Raw genomic sequence first — 12,946 nt, forward strand, 5'->3', positions numbered from 1 at the left:
ATGAAAAGACTCAGGCCCAGACCAGAGTTTCTACACAACCTAGGTTCACCAGATCTCATGAGACCCAGATGTACCTATAACATCAACCATTAAAACCTGAGCTGCACAAAAAGCTTTCCTCAGGGAATCAGCAGCAAAGCAACAATTTAGCTCAAACACAAGCTCAAGTGCTGGTCCCCACAGGAAGTGCCCCCATTTTAGAAGTAAGCAAAAGACAACAAATTAGTTCCAGTACAGAGATTAAGTGGTAGGAACAGCAAATAATCCAACACAAAACTGAAAGAGAAAACAAAATACCCACAGATCAGAGACAAAGTTTGATATTAACTAGTAAAGGTCTCACATCACCTAGAAGGACCGGAAATCCCCTGAGCTTTCAAGCCACAGAGCAGGGAGAGCTGGGGGCCTCGGCCACGCCCCCTGACACCACAACCAGTCCCAAGGGTGGGGGGCTAAGGGTCTTGGCCACCCACTCCCAACACCCACAACTAGCCCAGCCATGACCACTGAGCCACTGTAGGAAGCATCTTGGGCTCTCCCAAGCTGGCACGGTTAGGGGCTGAAGGCCTCAGCCATGCCCTCACCGACACCCACAACCAGCCCAGCAATGACCAAGCCACTGCTGGAAGCCCCCTAGTCTCCCCTGTGGGAATGAGGGGGGTGCCACAGGCCTCAACCCTGCCCCTCCTCCTTCCTCCTTCTCCCACCATATTTCCTTCTCTTTCCCTCTCCCCCCGCCCCCAACTGCTCCACTACAACATCATAGAATGTAAAAGTATACATATTAATAAATAAACTTTAAAAAAAAAGTCTTCATAACTTAGTGGTATGGTGGAAGAAATGCTGGTCTGGTGTTCTCTGACTTTTTCTCATTCTTGAAGGGCTTTTTAGCTAAACTGAGATTAGATTTCTACCTGAGGGCAGGAGAGATGTGCTGATGTACTTTTACTTTTAGAAGAAAGATGACTGTGGCTGCCATGTGGGGAATGGACTGTGAGACTAGAGCAGGAACAAAAGGCTAATTTAATTGTCCAGGCTAGAAATACTGAGGAACCTGAGGTCAGCTACAGCCCCCCAGTATCCCTCTGCCAGAAGCCCCTGAGGCAGAGCCATGGGTGCTGGGGCAGGTCAGCATGCAGGGGCAGAAGTAGGGGCAGAATAAGTTTGTGCCTCATGAGTACACCTTCCAAAATTGGTACCTTCGGGGAAAAAAAAGAGTCCCAGCATTGATGTATACAAGCTATATGACCACAGGCAGCTAATTAAGAAGTTACATATGTGGAGTATTTACTAAGTACTGGGCAATGCTCAACAATGGCTTTAAGCATGTTTTCTACTTTATGTCATCTCTTCATACCTTGATTTATTCATTAGTGGAAGAAAAATAACAGTAATATCTAACTCCTGTGGCTGTTTTGATGTTTAAGAGAGAAGTCACATACATGAAATGGCTTGGTAAACCTTATGCATTTAATATTAGTTTTCTAATAAATTGATTCCCAACTTTTTTTATGGGTCTAAAAATGCTATAATTATATTCTTTTCAGCCCCCATCCATTGGAGACTTCACCAATTGATACCTCACACCTGTCAGAATGGCTATTATCAAAAAGATGCATGATAACAAGTGATGGTGAGGATGTGGAGAAAACGGAATCCTTGCGCACTGTTGGGAATGTAAGTTAGTACAGCCATTTTGGAAAACAGTATGGAGGCTCCTCAAAATATTAAAAATAGAATTACTATATGAGTTAGTAGTCCCACTACTAGATCTATACCCAAAATAAATGAAATCAGTATGTCAAAGAGATAGCCGCACTCCCTTGTTATTGCAGCATGTTTCACAATTAGCCAAGTTATGGAATCAACCTAAGTGTCCTTCAGTGGATGAATGGATAAAGAAAATGTGGTATATATACACAACAGATATAGTACATATGTGAGTAGTAATTCACCCTTAAAAAAGAAAGAAATCTTATCATTTGTGACAACATGGATGAACCTGGAGGTGGTTATGCTAAGTGAAATAAGCCAGACACAGAATGGCAAATACTGCATGATCTCACTTATATGTGGAATCTAAAAAAGTCAAACTCATAGAAGCAGAGAGTAGAAAAGTGGTTATCAAGGGCAGGGTGGTGAGGGAAATAGGAAGATGGTCACGGGATACAAAATTTCAGTTAGATGGGAACAATCAGTTCAAGAGATTTATTGCCCAACATGGTGACGATAATTAATAACAATGTATTGTTTACTTGAATATAACTAAGACTAGATTTTAAATGTTCTTACCACACAAAAAAATAAGTATGTGAAGTAATGCATATGTTAATTAGCTTGACTTAGCCATTCCACAATGCATACATATCCAAAACACCACATTGTACAATATAAATATATATAAATACATACAAATTTTATTTGTCAATTAAAAATAAATAAAAAAGAAAGTAAACACAAAAGAAAAAAAGTTAATTATTGATTTTTGTATCACAAAATATAAATTGTCACCATGATGATTCTTTCACCTCCTACGATACTGCAAATATGGGGCCATCCATTTAAAATAATAACTGTTTCAGGGAGACTAGCTTATTTGATTAAACTTCTACTTGAAAATGGTTCTAAGAAGAAAAAGCCAATACATGCCTTCATGATTTTAAGATAAAGTATAAGGAAGATCTCCTCATCACTGTCCATGACAACCTGAGGCTTTACAGACATTCTAAAGAAACTAATGCCTAATGTTCCTTGCCAGGCACTCCCCCGGCAGAAGGAAAGCACAGTTTCTCTTCAATCTAACGAAAATTATGATGAGCAATTATGTGGGGCAGTAATTTATAATCACTAAACATCAGCTAATGCAGATTAGTGCAAAGAGAAAGCAACAAAAAAACTAAGGTTTAATATTAAGTTCAAAAGAATTTATAGCATAAAAGAAAACCTGATCAATATATCAAAGGCATGAAAAAAGTAGAAGCACAAAAATCAAAGTTTAAAAAAAATTTTGAGTGCAGAGGACTAATGTTACAGGAAATAAAATTTGATGAACAAGTCAAAATGCACATACAAAAAAGAAACTTAAGATTTATATCAAATGTAATGTGTGGAGCTTGGAAGAATCAGGGTAATTTGGGTATTAGATGATAATATAGAATCATTATTAACTTTGTTAGATGTGATGACAGTATTGTAGTTATGTAAGAAAATTTCCCTGATTTTATAGGGAGGTACACTAAAATATTTAGGGAGTGAAATGCCATGATGTCTGTGGTGTCTGCTTTGAAATACTTCAATAGAGAAAATAACACCAAGACAAATTCAACAGAGAAAATAACATCAAGACAAATCACAAAACCTTGTAAGTGATGTGGGTACAGTACACTATTCTCTCTATTGAAAAAATATTTAAATTTTTTCTTTATTAAATTTTTTTTTTATAAAAGAGGGAGAGTCTGGTAAAGTATCCAGTTTATCCACTGAGTTGTAAAAAAGTTGGTTGCCTGAGTCAAAGGAGGAGGAAACAGTGAAGACCATTTACTAAGGTTAGAAAAACACCTGAGGAAGTCCTTCATGTTGCCTTTGTGGGAAAAATTATGAAATGCAGGCAAGATGAGAACTTGCCTCAAATTTCACTGGCAAACTATCACAACTCTCCACAAGGGAGCTGGAGTCAGGGATGACAAGAAGAGAATTGTGAGACAGCTTTAGAACTGCATGAAGGCTACCGAGGAGACACGCACACACCAGCCAACACTGGTCACCTCCACTATCTGACCTAGACCCACACCACCTTGGAACCAACGAGTCATCAGGTTCCATTCAAAGGGAAGGTGAATTTTATGAGGGTGACCTTACAAAGTCTCCCATATTGTGGGTTCCTCTTTCAATTGCTATTCTGAACAACAAAGTATTATGTACAAGAAGAATCTCAATTATTGCAAATTTTACGTCCTTATGGAGGTCACTGCTAAAAATCCTTTACAAAGGAGAAAAAATTTATACTGTAGTAATTTTCCTGGGGGAATAAGCTCAAAGCCCAACTATAGGATGTGGTTGTAAATAAGACTTTAATTTCAAAGATCACTTTAAAAAGCAACCTAGCAAGTGGTTACTTTGTGGAGACAAAACATATTCACCTACAAGAAGTATGAAAATAAGTGCTTGTGGCTAGGAATACAATTTTTAGAAACAGAATCAAATAAGGATCAAAAAAGAGATTGTATCAAAAACAGTTTAGATTGAGTGAAAATGACGTGCTTTGCAAAATGCATTAGGTGACTCAAAAAGTAGCTCTAATGATGACCAGCTCTCAATGTTGGCAATGGATGTGAAGAATTTGAATAAATGTTGTTTCACAAAATATGAGACACACGTTCCTTGCAGAGAAAAGACGAGAGTGCTTCTAAGGCAGGATGACCAAGAGGGTGAGAAATCTGGGGACAACTAATCTGAAGAAGGTAAGACCTACAAGGTAAGGATGGTACGTAATAAATGTCTCCAAGTATTTGAAGAGCAGTTGCATGGAAGACAGAGTTGGTTTACTGTGTATTTTTAGAGAGCAGAGGTTAAATGAATGGAAATTATAGGGAGGCAGATGTTTGCACGATATAAGCAAGTGTTTTAATAATAATTAGATCTGTCCAACATTGAATTTGAAAAGTCATGTGTAAGTAAAGTCTTCCTGACCAACTATAAGGAAGGAAGTTGACATAAATTGCTTTTATGGTCTTTTTAATGATTAGATCTTATTACTTTATCAAATTATCTCCAGGCCAGCAATAAGCTTAAGTTAACTGCATTTATTTTTGAATAAGTTCCATTTATTATATATTTTTTAACTTGTTGCTCTGTGTGAATCATTATGTTAAGTTCTGTGGGTAATAAAACATATATAAAAATAATGATAGAATCTTATGATCAAGGAGAGTCATAGATATGTATACATGTTAACATGTACCATGACATGTATAACATACCATTTCTTGGCTGGGACTTTGTCACAAGGTTAAAGCAGATACGTAATAAGAGCATGAGCCAGCTAGATTTTCATCTTTGCTAGGGTGTCTCTTAATTGCCCTATCCCTGGGCCAGGCTATCTTGCCTGTCCAAGAATAAACTGATTCATCCATAGTGAAGATATGAGTCAACGATTTTGGCTTTGCTCTGAAGCCTTCTGGCTTGAACACAGGACACTGGGACTTGTCTTCCAATTTCTCAGCTTGCTCTATCAAATCTCAAAAGCTATTATACAAAGAATGAACAATGGGAATTATCCAAAAGGCCTTCCAAATGCAATACCCAATAAAGTAACATTGGAATTACGTAAAACCATCAGTCACTAAATTCTATCCTTGATTACAAAGAGATTAGTCAGTGGCACTAAGTCATCAGTTTGAATCCAGCCCAGAAAAACAATTCCAGGGTTAGAAGTACTTATGGGACACAACTTTTTGGTATATGAAGGACTATAAACTTACCAAGTCTACTAGAAGAAAAGTTGAAAAATACTATTGCATTATAATGATAGTTCATGATAGGAATACTGGTAAAACTTAAACAATCACATTTTATGAGGTCGAGTTTAAAAAAAATCACAAATAAGAGTGATATGAACCATTCAAATTTTTCCTCAAATAATCTGATAACAAAAGTTTTCTCAGTTCTAATCTGGGAAGCTGACCTGAGATTGCTGGAAAAGGATGCTTTTCTCTGGGTTTATGCCGCAGGCGAGAAGAGCAGCAGTCATGTCCAGAGTGCTCTGCCGAAGGATGGCTGGGTCTTGGGGTACAGTGATGGAGTGGAGGTCAACGATGCTGTACAGAACAGAGCCATACTCATCCTGTAACCTCACCCAGCTCTCAATGGCGCCCAGGTAATTGCCCAGGTGGGGGATTCCTGTAGGCTGAATGCCAGAAAATACTCGTTTCGTGCTATCTTTCTGGAACAAAAGAAAACAAACATATTTGCTTTTGAGGCAGAATCCACAAATCCTATGCCCATGTTACTGTAACCGAAACAGCTAGTCCTATTTTTGTAAACTGCAGTCTGACAGACAGTCATCATCACCGTCCATTGATTTTGTGCCTACTCTACACAAACTACTATGCTAGGTGCTGTTACAGACAGAAAATGATATTAAAAATGTTTCTTTGCACTGAAAAGTTTACAACACAAAGACATATAAGAAATGGTCTGCACCCCCAAGAGAATGCAACCTAAATAGAGATAGAGGACATGTTTAGAGAGAGATAAGGCACAACGTAGCAACATGATTATGACCAGTTTGGTAAGATAAATAGTGGGGTACAGGGAGGGCTTCCCAAGAGGAAAAGATGACTGTAGCTCCAGTGGTCAGTGAAACACAGAATCAAATTTCATTAGAGATTAAAGGAGCCTAGAGGGTTTTTCATGTGATTTCATTTATTTTGCACTTAAGAAAATGAAGGCCACAGCATAGGGACTAAAGGTTACTGCTATTTACTTAAGTTTTTTAAAAAATAATTGCTGATATTATAATTTAGTGTGGAGGCTCTTAGGCTAGAAATTAGGAAACATACACTATTTCTATTATTATTTCTTGATAAAGTTATTTAACTTTTTGTGCTTCAGTTTCCTTTTACTTTTGATAAAATCATTTGTTTTTTTCATTTCTTCAAAAGGAGTTTTTAATTCTGCATAATTGTTAAAAATATGGTCATGTGTTTCTTTGGTTTGTACTTTCTAATACTGAAGTATAATTAAAAAAATAAGAAAAAAGTGAAATACAGGGTAAAAATTGTTTTTCCCCCTGAACAATTTTATATTCTATAGTGAAAAACCAAAAATGAGCATGTATTGGTAAATGTGTTGTAACTAAGAGGTCCTAAAGAAATAAAATTCATTACTATCGTTTTTAACCACCACCACAATAAAATAATAGTAGCAGCCATAATTTACTGGACAACTACTATGTTGCAGACACTTATATACAATAATGTATTTAATCCTTATAATACCTAATCTGATAGGCCAAATTACTACCTTCAATTTACAGATGAGAAAACTGAGGTCACAGATCATAATAGATTGCTCATGGTCACACAGCTAGTTGGGATTTCAAGCCCGGTATCATTGACTTCAAAGCCCATGTATGTTCCCTCGACTAGCTACCATGTTTCACTTAGCCAACATCTATTAAAACTTTATTCCATTCACTGTGTTAATTTTGCAACTTTTCTGTAGGTTTGAAAATTTGCAAAACAAAAAGTTACAGGGAAAGAAAAAAAAAAAAAAGACCATTCTTATATATGTAACTTTATGTTCCTCTAGTGTATATACCTAGGAGTAGAATCGCTGGTCATAAGGTATGTATATGTATCTTCAACTAAAACTACAATGTAGTGAACTATTCCCAAGTGTGAAACGATAAACACTTTCTACCACCAGTTCCTCTTATTCTACATCCTAATGAAACTTGGTATAGCCAGTCTTTTTATTTTTAGCTAATCTGGTGGATATGAGGTGAAATCTCATCATTGTTTAATTTCATCTCTTAGATTATTAAAAAAATTGAGAACTCTTTTATGATTACTATTTTTTTCCTCTTCTGTGAAGAGCCTATTCAAGTTATTTTGCCTATTTTTCTCAGACTGTATTTTTTTTTATTGACCTAAGAATTTGTACATATTCTGGATACTAATATTTTGTCAATTACATGTGAAGCAAATATATTCTCATTGCGTGACTATTTATCTTCTTTTTATGTTCTTTTTTGATGAAGAGAGGTTCTTAATTTTGCCAAATATATAACTTTTGAATACAGATTTTTGTCACAGAAGAAATCATTTGATACCCTGAGGTCAGGAAGATATGTGCATATATACATATATAAAGCAGGTGTGTCTGTTTTGTATGTGTGGGTATCTGTGTGTGATTCAAAGTTTTATTGTGCACATTTAGGGCTGTATCTACTTGGAGTTTTTTGCATATGGTGTGAGGTAGGCATCCAATTTCTTTTCCTTTTTTTTTTTTCCTATATGAATATCTGTTTCAGCACCATTTATTGAAAAGACTGTCTCTTCTCACTGCTTTGAAATGCTGTCCCTGTCATAAATCAAGGATCCCTATATGAAAAATTTGGTGAGGGTCTGGTCTTTCAATTATGTCCCATTAGTCTGTCTGTCTCTATCTGTGCCAGTATTAAATTGCTTTTTTAATAAGTCTTGGGACCTGGTAGAGCAAATCTCTCAACCTTCTTTTTCTTCAAGAGGGTCTAATCCATCCTTGGCTTTTTACATTTTAGAGTCATCTTGTCAAGCCACAAGTAAAGAAAACCTCTTGGGGTTTTTGACTGGGATTACACTGAGTCTATAGATTGCTTTATGTAGAACCAAATCTTTATAATATTCGGTCCTCCAATCCAGGAAATCATACAGTATATTATGTTTTTATCTTTGTACCTAACACTATCTCCTGAGAGCTAATCTACTTTAGATTTGTGAGTGCCAAGTTTACTTAAATTTTGCCCTTCCCTTTACCTAATAATTATAAATGTTACAAATACAGTCTATTTTCCTCTTTACTCCTAAAATGACAGCCCTAACAGAGAATGCCATATCACAGTTCCATGGTCCAAAATTGTTCTTGATCCAGGTACTCAGGAAGAAACCCAAAAGATCTGTGGCTCTAAACATATAAAAAATATCTTAAAAGACTTAAAAGTAATTGAGAACAAATATAATCTTACCACTCAAAATCATAAACGCACACATACACACAATAGGCCTTCAAATGACTAACTCCCTAAATCATAGTTTAGAAACAGTATTTTTAAACAGTTTCTAGTTGAGAATTGAGGCTGAGAGAAAGAGAGGGAGGGAGAGAAGTTAGCATAGAATGAGTACATATTAGTGAGACTTCCTCCAGTACTTAGGGACCTTAACCAGCTCTGGGTTCCTGATATGGGAATAAGCAGAGGAGTTTTCAGTGCAGTAAAAAAAAAAAAAAAAAAAGATTAATGGGCTTTAGGGACTGATTTATGAAGAGAGAAAGCAAAGCAGAAAAATAAACTCTGAAATTAATAAATGAAAGAGAAAAAAAATACCATCTGAAATACTTGACCTAGGAAGAAGAGGGACTGTTTATGGTAATGTAAAGGGTAATGAAAGCTAGGAATATTAAGCTGAAAAAAAGTATATGAATATTTCCACATAAATTCCTCCATGGTCAAACTAAGAAATTATTCCCCAGGAGAAATGGAGAAAACAAATTCTTGAGAAAACTAGAAGAGGAAAGCACTAGAGGAAGGCTGTGGGAAAAAAGAATCGTGACCAGTGGGAACAGGCGAGACATGATCTAATACATCTTTTCCACTCTCTGGTTTCTGAGATTCTATACATCAGTGCAGAGGGAATGATATTACCAAGAAATAAGAGCAACAAGAAATGTTTTGCTCAATTTTCAAGGAGCTATTAAGAAAATACAGTCTCTAAATGGGAACTGGATTCCTGGTCTTAAAAATATACAGGGAGTGTCCTCCTCTTCTGCGGTGAGTTTATGTTGCCGTCTGTTCCCCTGCGAGAGTCAGCAGGTGGCCTGCCGGCATGGCGGGGGAGACACGCCTGGTACCATGAAATCACGAGGTTGGAATGTGCAGTTTGGATAGTGGGAGGATGGGGGTTCTGTATTCAAAAGCACTAGAGTTGAAAGAGAATGAAAATGAAAGGAGCCTGGGCTTCCCAGTGGACAGGAGGCAAATCACAAGAGAAACAGCTTCAAGCCTAGCCCACAGACACTCCTGAGGAGGAAGCCTGGAGCATCAACCTACAGCACAGAGGATAAAAAAACGGAGCATTTGACAAAACAGACCCCCATCTTTACTTCAGGTATATTTCCTTAACAAATGCCACTTCCAATCGATACGTGTATTGGCTCATTTTATAACAGATCCAGCACTACCAATGGGCAGCTTCACTCTGGGATTTGGTATATTACAGAAAGAGGGTGGGTGTTAGAATCAAAGGTAGAACATACTTATGAATTTGACAGACATAGCTGAAGGTATTGCTGTCATAAGGTACTAAGCATATCCGAAACTTATAATTTTCTTAATTTTGATTACTGCACCCAAAGCAACTGAAAAATCTCAAGCTGTTAATTATGGCAAAATACAATTTTTGTGATTAACTAAAGACAACTTCTGTCTTTAATATCAAGTGAACAAAATACATCAAAAGAATGCTGCCTACTAGCTTTGAAACACTTTCAACTTGGTGGGAGGAAACAAAGACTTCAACTAAAGATTTCAAGACTCCTCTTACAAAGTCCTGCTCATACCCAGTTATAACATCAATTGTTCATTCATTACACTTGTTTTGATTATAGTCAAAGATAAACCAACAACTTTGCTGAACAACCACTATGTCTTATTGGTTACATAAATAGCATTTAATCATAGACTGTAATAAAAATGTGATCAATAACGTCACCAGCTGAGTTGGAAATCTCTTTCTGTAAGTATATTTATTCTTCTAATTGTGTATTAATTAAAAATACTATCTAAAATTCTCAATCCTGCTCTCTCAGCTAGTTTCTCAATTCTATCATTTGCATTCCTCTTCTATTTCAATCCTAGGCTCCTGAAATACATCTTCAACATTTTCTTGAAAGTGCCTCTGCTATCAATTAAGAATTTAAGAGCCAAAACAGAGGAGACACAGAAATAGAAAAATAGAACTTTAGCCCTGGCTGCGAGGAGTCAGGTGCTCCTCTGAAGGCTTTGCCAGGGCTCAGCACTCTTTGGCCAGTCAGCTCTTTCCTCCAGACAGGGTGGAAAACCCCTTTAATTTTTATTAGGAAGGTGATTAAAACTAAATTAGCATTATCTAAACATGACATAAAAAATTATAACATGATATGCAGTACAAAATATTTTTAATTCCAAATCACACTGCTTGATAAACCAAATCAGCAAGGATGACATTCTTGCCATAAATATTGTGGTTACCACTGCATAATTTTATATTAAATGGAATAGTAAATATAGGCAAGAGATCAAGAAGTATTAACATTTTTAAAGTATAAAGAATGATCTGAAATGCTTAAGAAAAGATCAGTTTTTCCTCATAAGAAAATTTCAACATTGATCTCAAAGTGTTCATCCTGGGAAGACATAATTTTATCATTACCTCTTGTGGCCAACTAAAGGAATAGCCTTTAGTTGTTAAGACTAAAGATACACTCACAACATCCACATCAATGCCTGCCTGATATCCCTTCTTCAGCTGATTATCTGAGAACATTTATCCTTTTGCCAGCAGCTGAGAGATTTGGCTGCCCACACCAAAATCCTCAGACTGTTACTAAATGTGTGAGGATTAGATTACATTGTTTTTAAAACTTTTTTTAGTTGTGTACGCTTTTTCAAATGTAATATTCTAACGAGCTGTGCCCAATATTTAGAACAGTCCAAAGAAAAATTTGGCAGGTAGATGGATAATGGCAGAGTCACTGAGCCCCAGGAGGCCCCTGCGTGCTCTTGTGGCCTCGCTCCAGCCAACCTCAGAGGGGGTTTTCCAAAGCGTACTTTGAAAACTACTTGATAAAAGTATTAACATTTTGTTGAAAATTAAAATTGTCTTCCTCAAGGTAGTAGATATACAGGAGAAGAAAGTTCTTAAAAAAAGAAAATCTGGGATAAAAGTGCAAATACCACATATATTGACTTCGCATAACTCTTCTTATTCTTTAGGGATAAGGTTCAAACTTCATAGGGTAGTTAATGTCCTTCCCAGTTGTTCTCCAATCACATGACATGAGGAGCTCACTTGATTACTTACCTTTCTTGTATAGCTCCTTCCCCTCTGCGTTCACACTGTTCTAGCATCCTAAAATGCCCCTCACCCCGCTTTCTGCCTGGGAAACTCTCCTTGGTCTTCAATCCCTAACAATCTCTCCCTGATTCTGAACTCTTAAACACGCCCCTTTTCCTTACCAAACTCTCTCTCCAGGCAGAACAGATCCCTTCTTCATCAGTTCTTCATTATTGCACATATCACATTATTAATTTGGTAAATATCTTCTTATTTGCTTAGTAAATATTTTCTTACCTAGAATATGAGCTCCTCTGGGGCATGGGCTGTCTTTTTTATCTTTATATCTCTGATAAATAGCACAATGCCAGGTACATTGTGGGCATCTAATAAATGTTAACTGAATGCATGACAAATCTTTTCTCCCCCACTTTGGATCCAAATGTAAAGGGCAAGAGAACTATAAACAAAATGAACCAAACGTTCCAGTTATAGGCAGTTGCTAAACAAGCTATGTTCTAAGAGTTTGTTTAAAAATCGGCTTTCTGAAATTCAGACACTCCCAATTCTTTAAATGGTTGTTGAGCTCCTAGGAGGCAGCCCATCAAAACTTCTCTGAGCCCACAATATTCCTGAAGAATGGTTTTCACAGCATGATTTCAGCTATACCTGAACACTATTCATAAACTGTTTCTGTGTGAAAGTGAAATCCAAGTTCCATTGTGGAACACCAGAAACCTATTCAGTGGTGGCTCCAATGCTGGAGTAGAAGGCACTTAGTGGGAGTAATTTTGTGTGAAGAGAAGGTTACATTTGCATACAGAGTAAATTGTTTTTAATTAGATTGTATGATTCCTTGGAGGTGGGACAACATGCCAAAGTCTCCTCCAGCATCCATTACCTTTCCTAACACTGATATTGTGAGTACGGACTGCCCAGCACAGTTGCCCTGGATGCCACTGATGGACAAAAAAGGAGCAGAAGGAAGGTGGGAGGAAGGGATTAGAGCAGGGGTTCTCAAAGCGTGTTCCCTGTACCAGCAATATCACTGTCCCAAGCCAGACCTACTGAATCAGGAATTCTAAAGGTGGGGCTTATCCCACAAGAAATAAGAAAAGTTATGTAATCTGTGCTTTAACAAGCCTTTCAGGTGA

The 12,946-nt window shown here is 37.0% G+C and overlaps 1 protein-coding gene across 2 annotated transcripts in view; it reads right to left on the reverse strand.

The window, feature by feature from the left end:
- The window catches only part of WARS2 (tryptophanyl tRNA synthetase 2, mitochondrial), a 98,600-nt gene that overhangs the window by 39,431 nt on the left and 46,223 nt on the right, over positions 1–12,946 (reverse strand). The window contains exon 2 of one of the 2 annotated variants that reach the window (XM_063105947.1): positions 5,684–5,941. The exons of the other annotated variant lie outside the window; for it this stretch is intronic. Within the exon in view, the coding sequence (XP_062962017.1) occupies positions 5,684–5,941 (258 nt within the window). The remainder of the gene's footprint in view (positions 1–5,683; positions 5,942–12,946) is intronic. 2 annotated transcript variants of the gene reach the window in all.

This window comes from Cynocephalus volans, chromosome 8 (assembly GCF_027409185.1).
Source record: "Cynocephalus volans isolate mCynVol1 chromosome 8, mCynVol1.pri, whole genome shotgun sequence".
In the NCBI taxonomy this organism is placed as follows: Eukaryota; Metazoa; Chordata; class Mammalia; order Dermoptera; family Cynocephalidae; genus Cynocephalus; species Cynocephalus volans.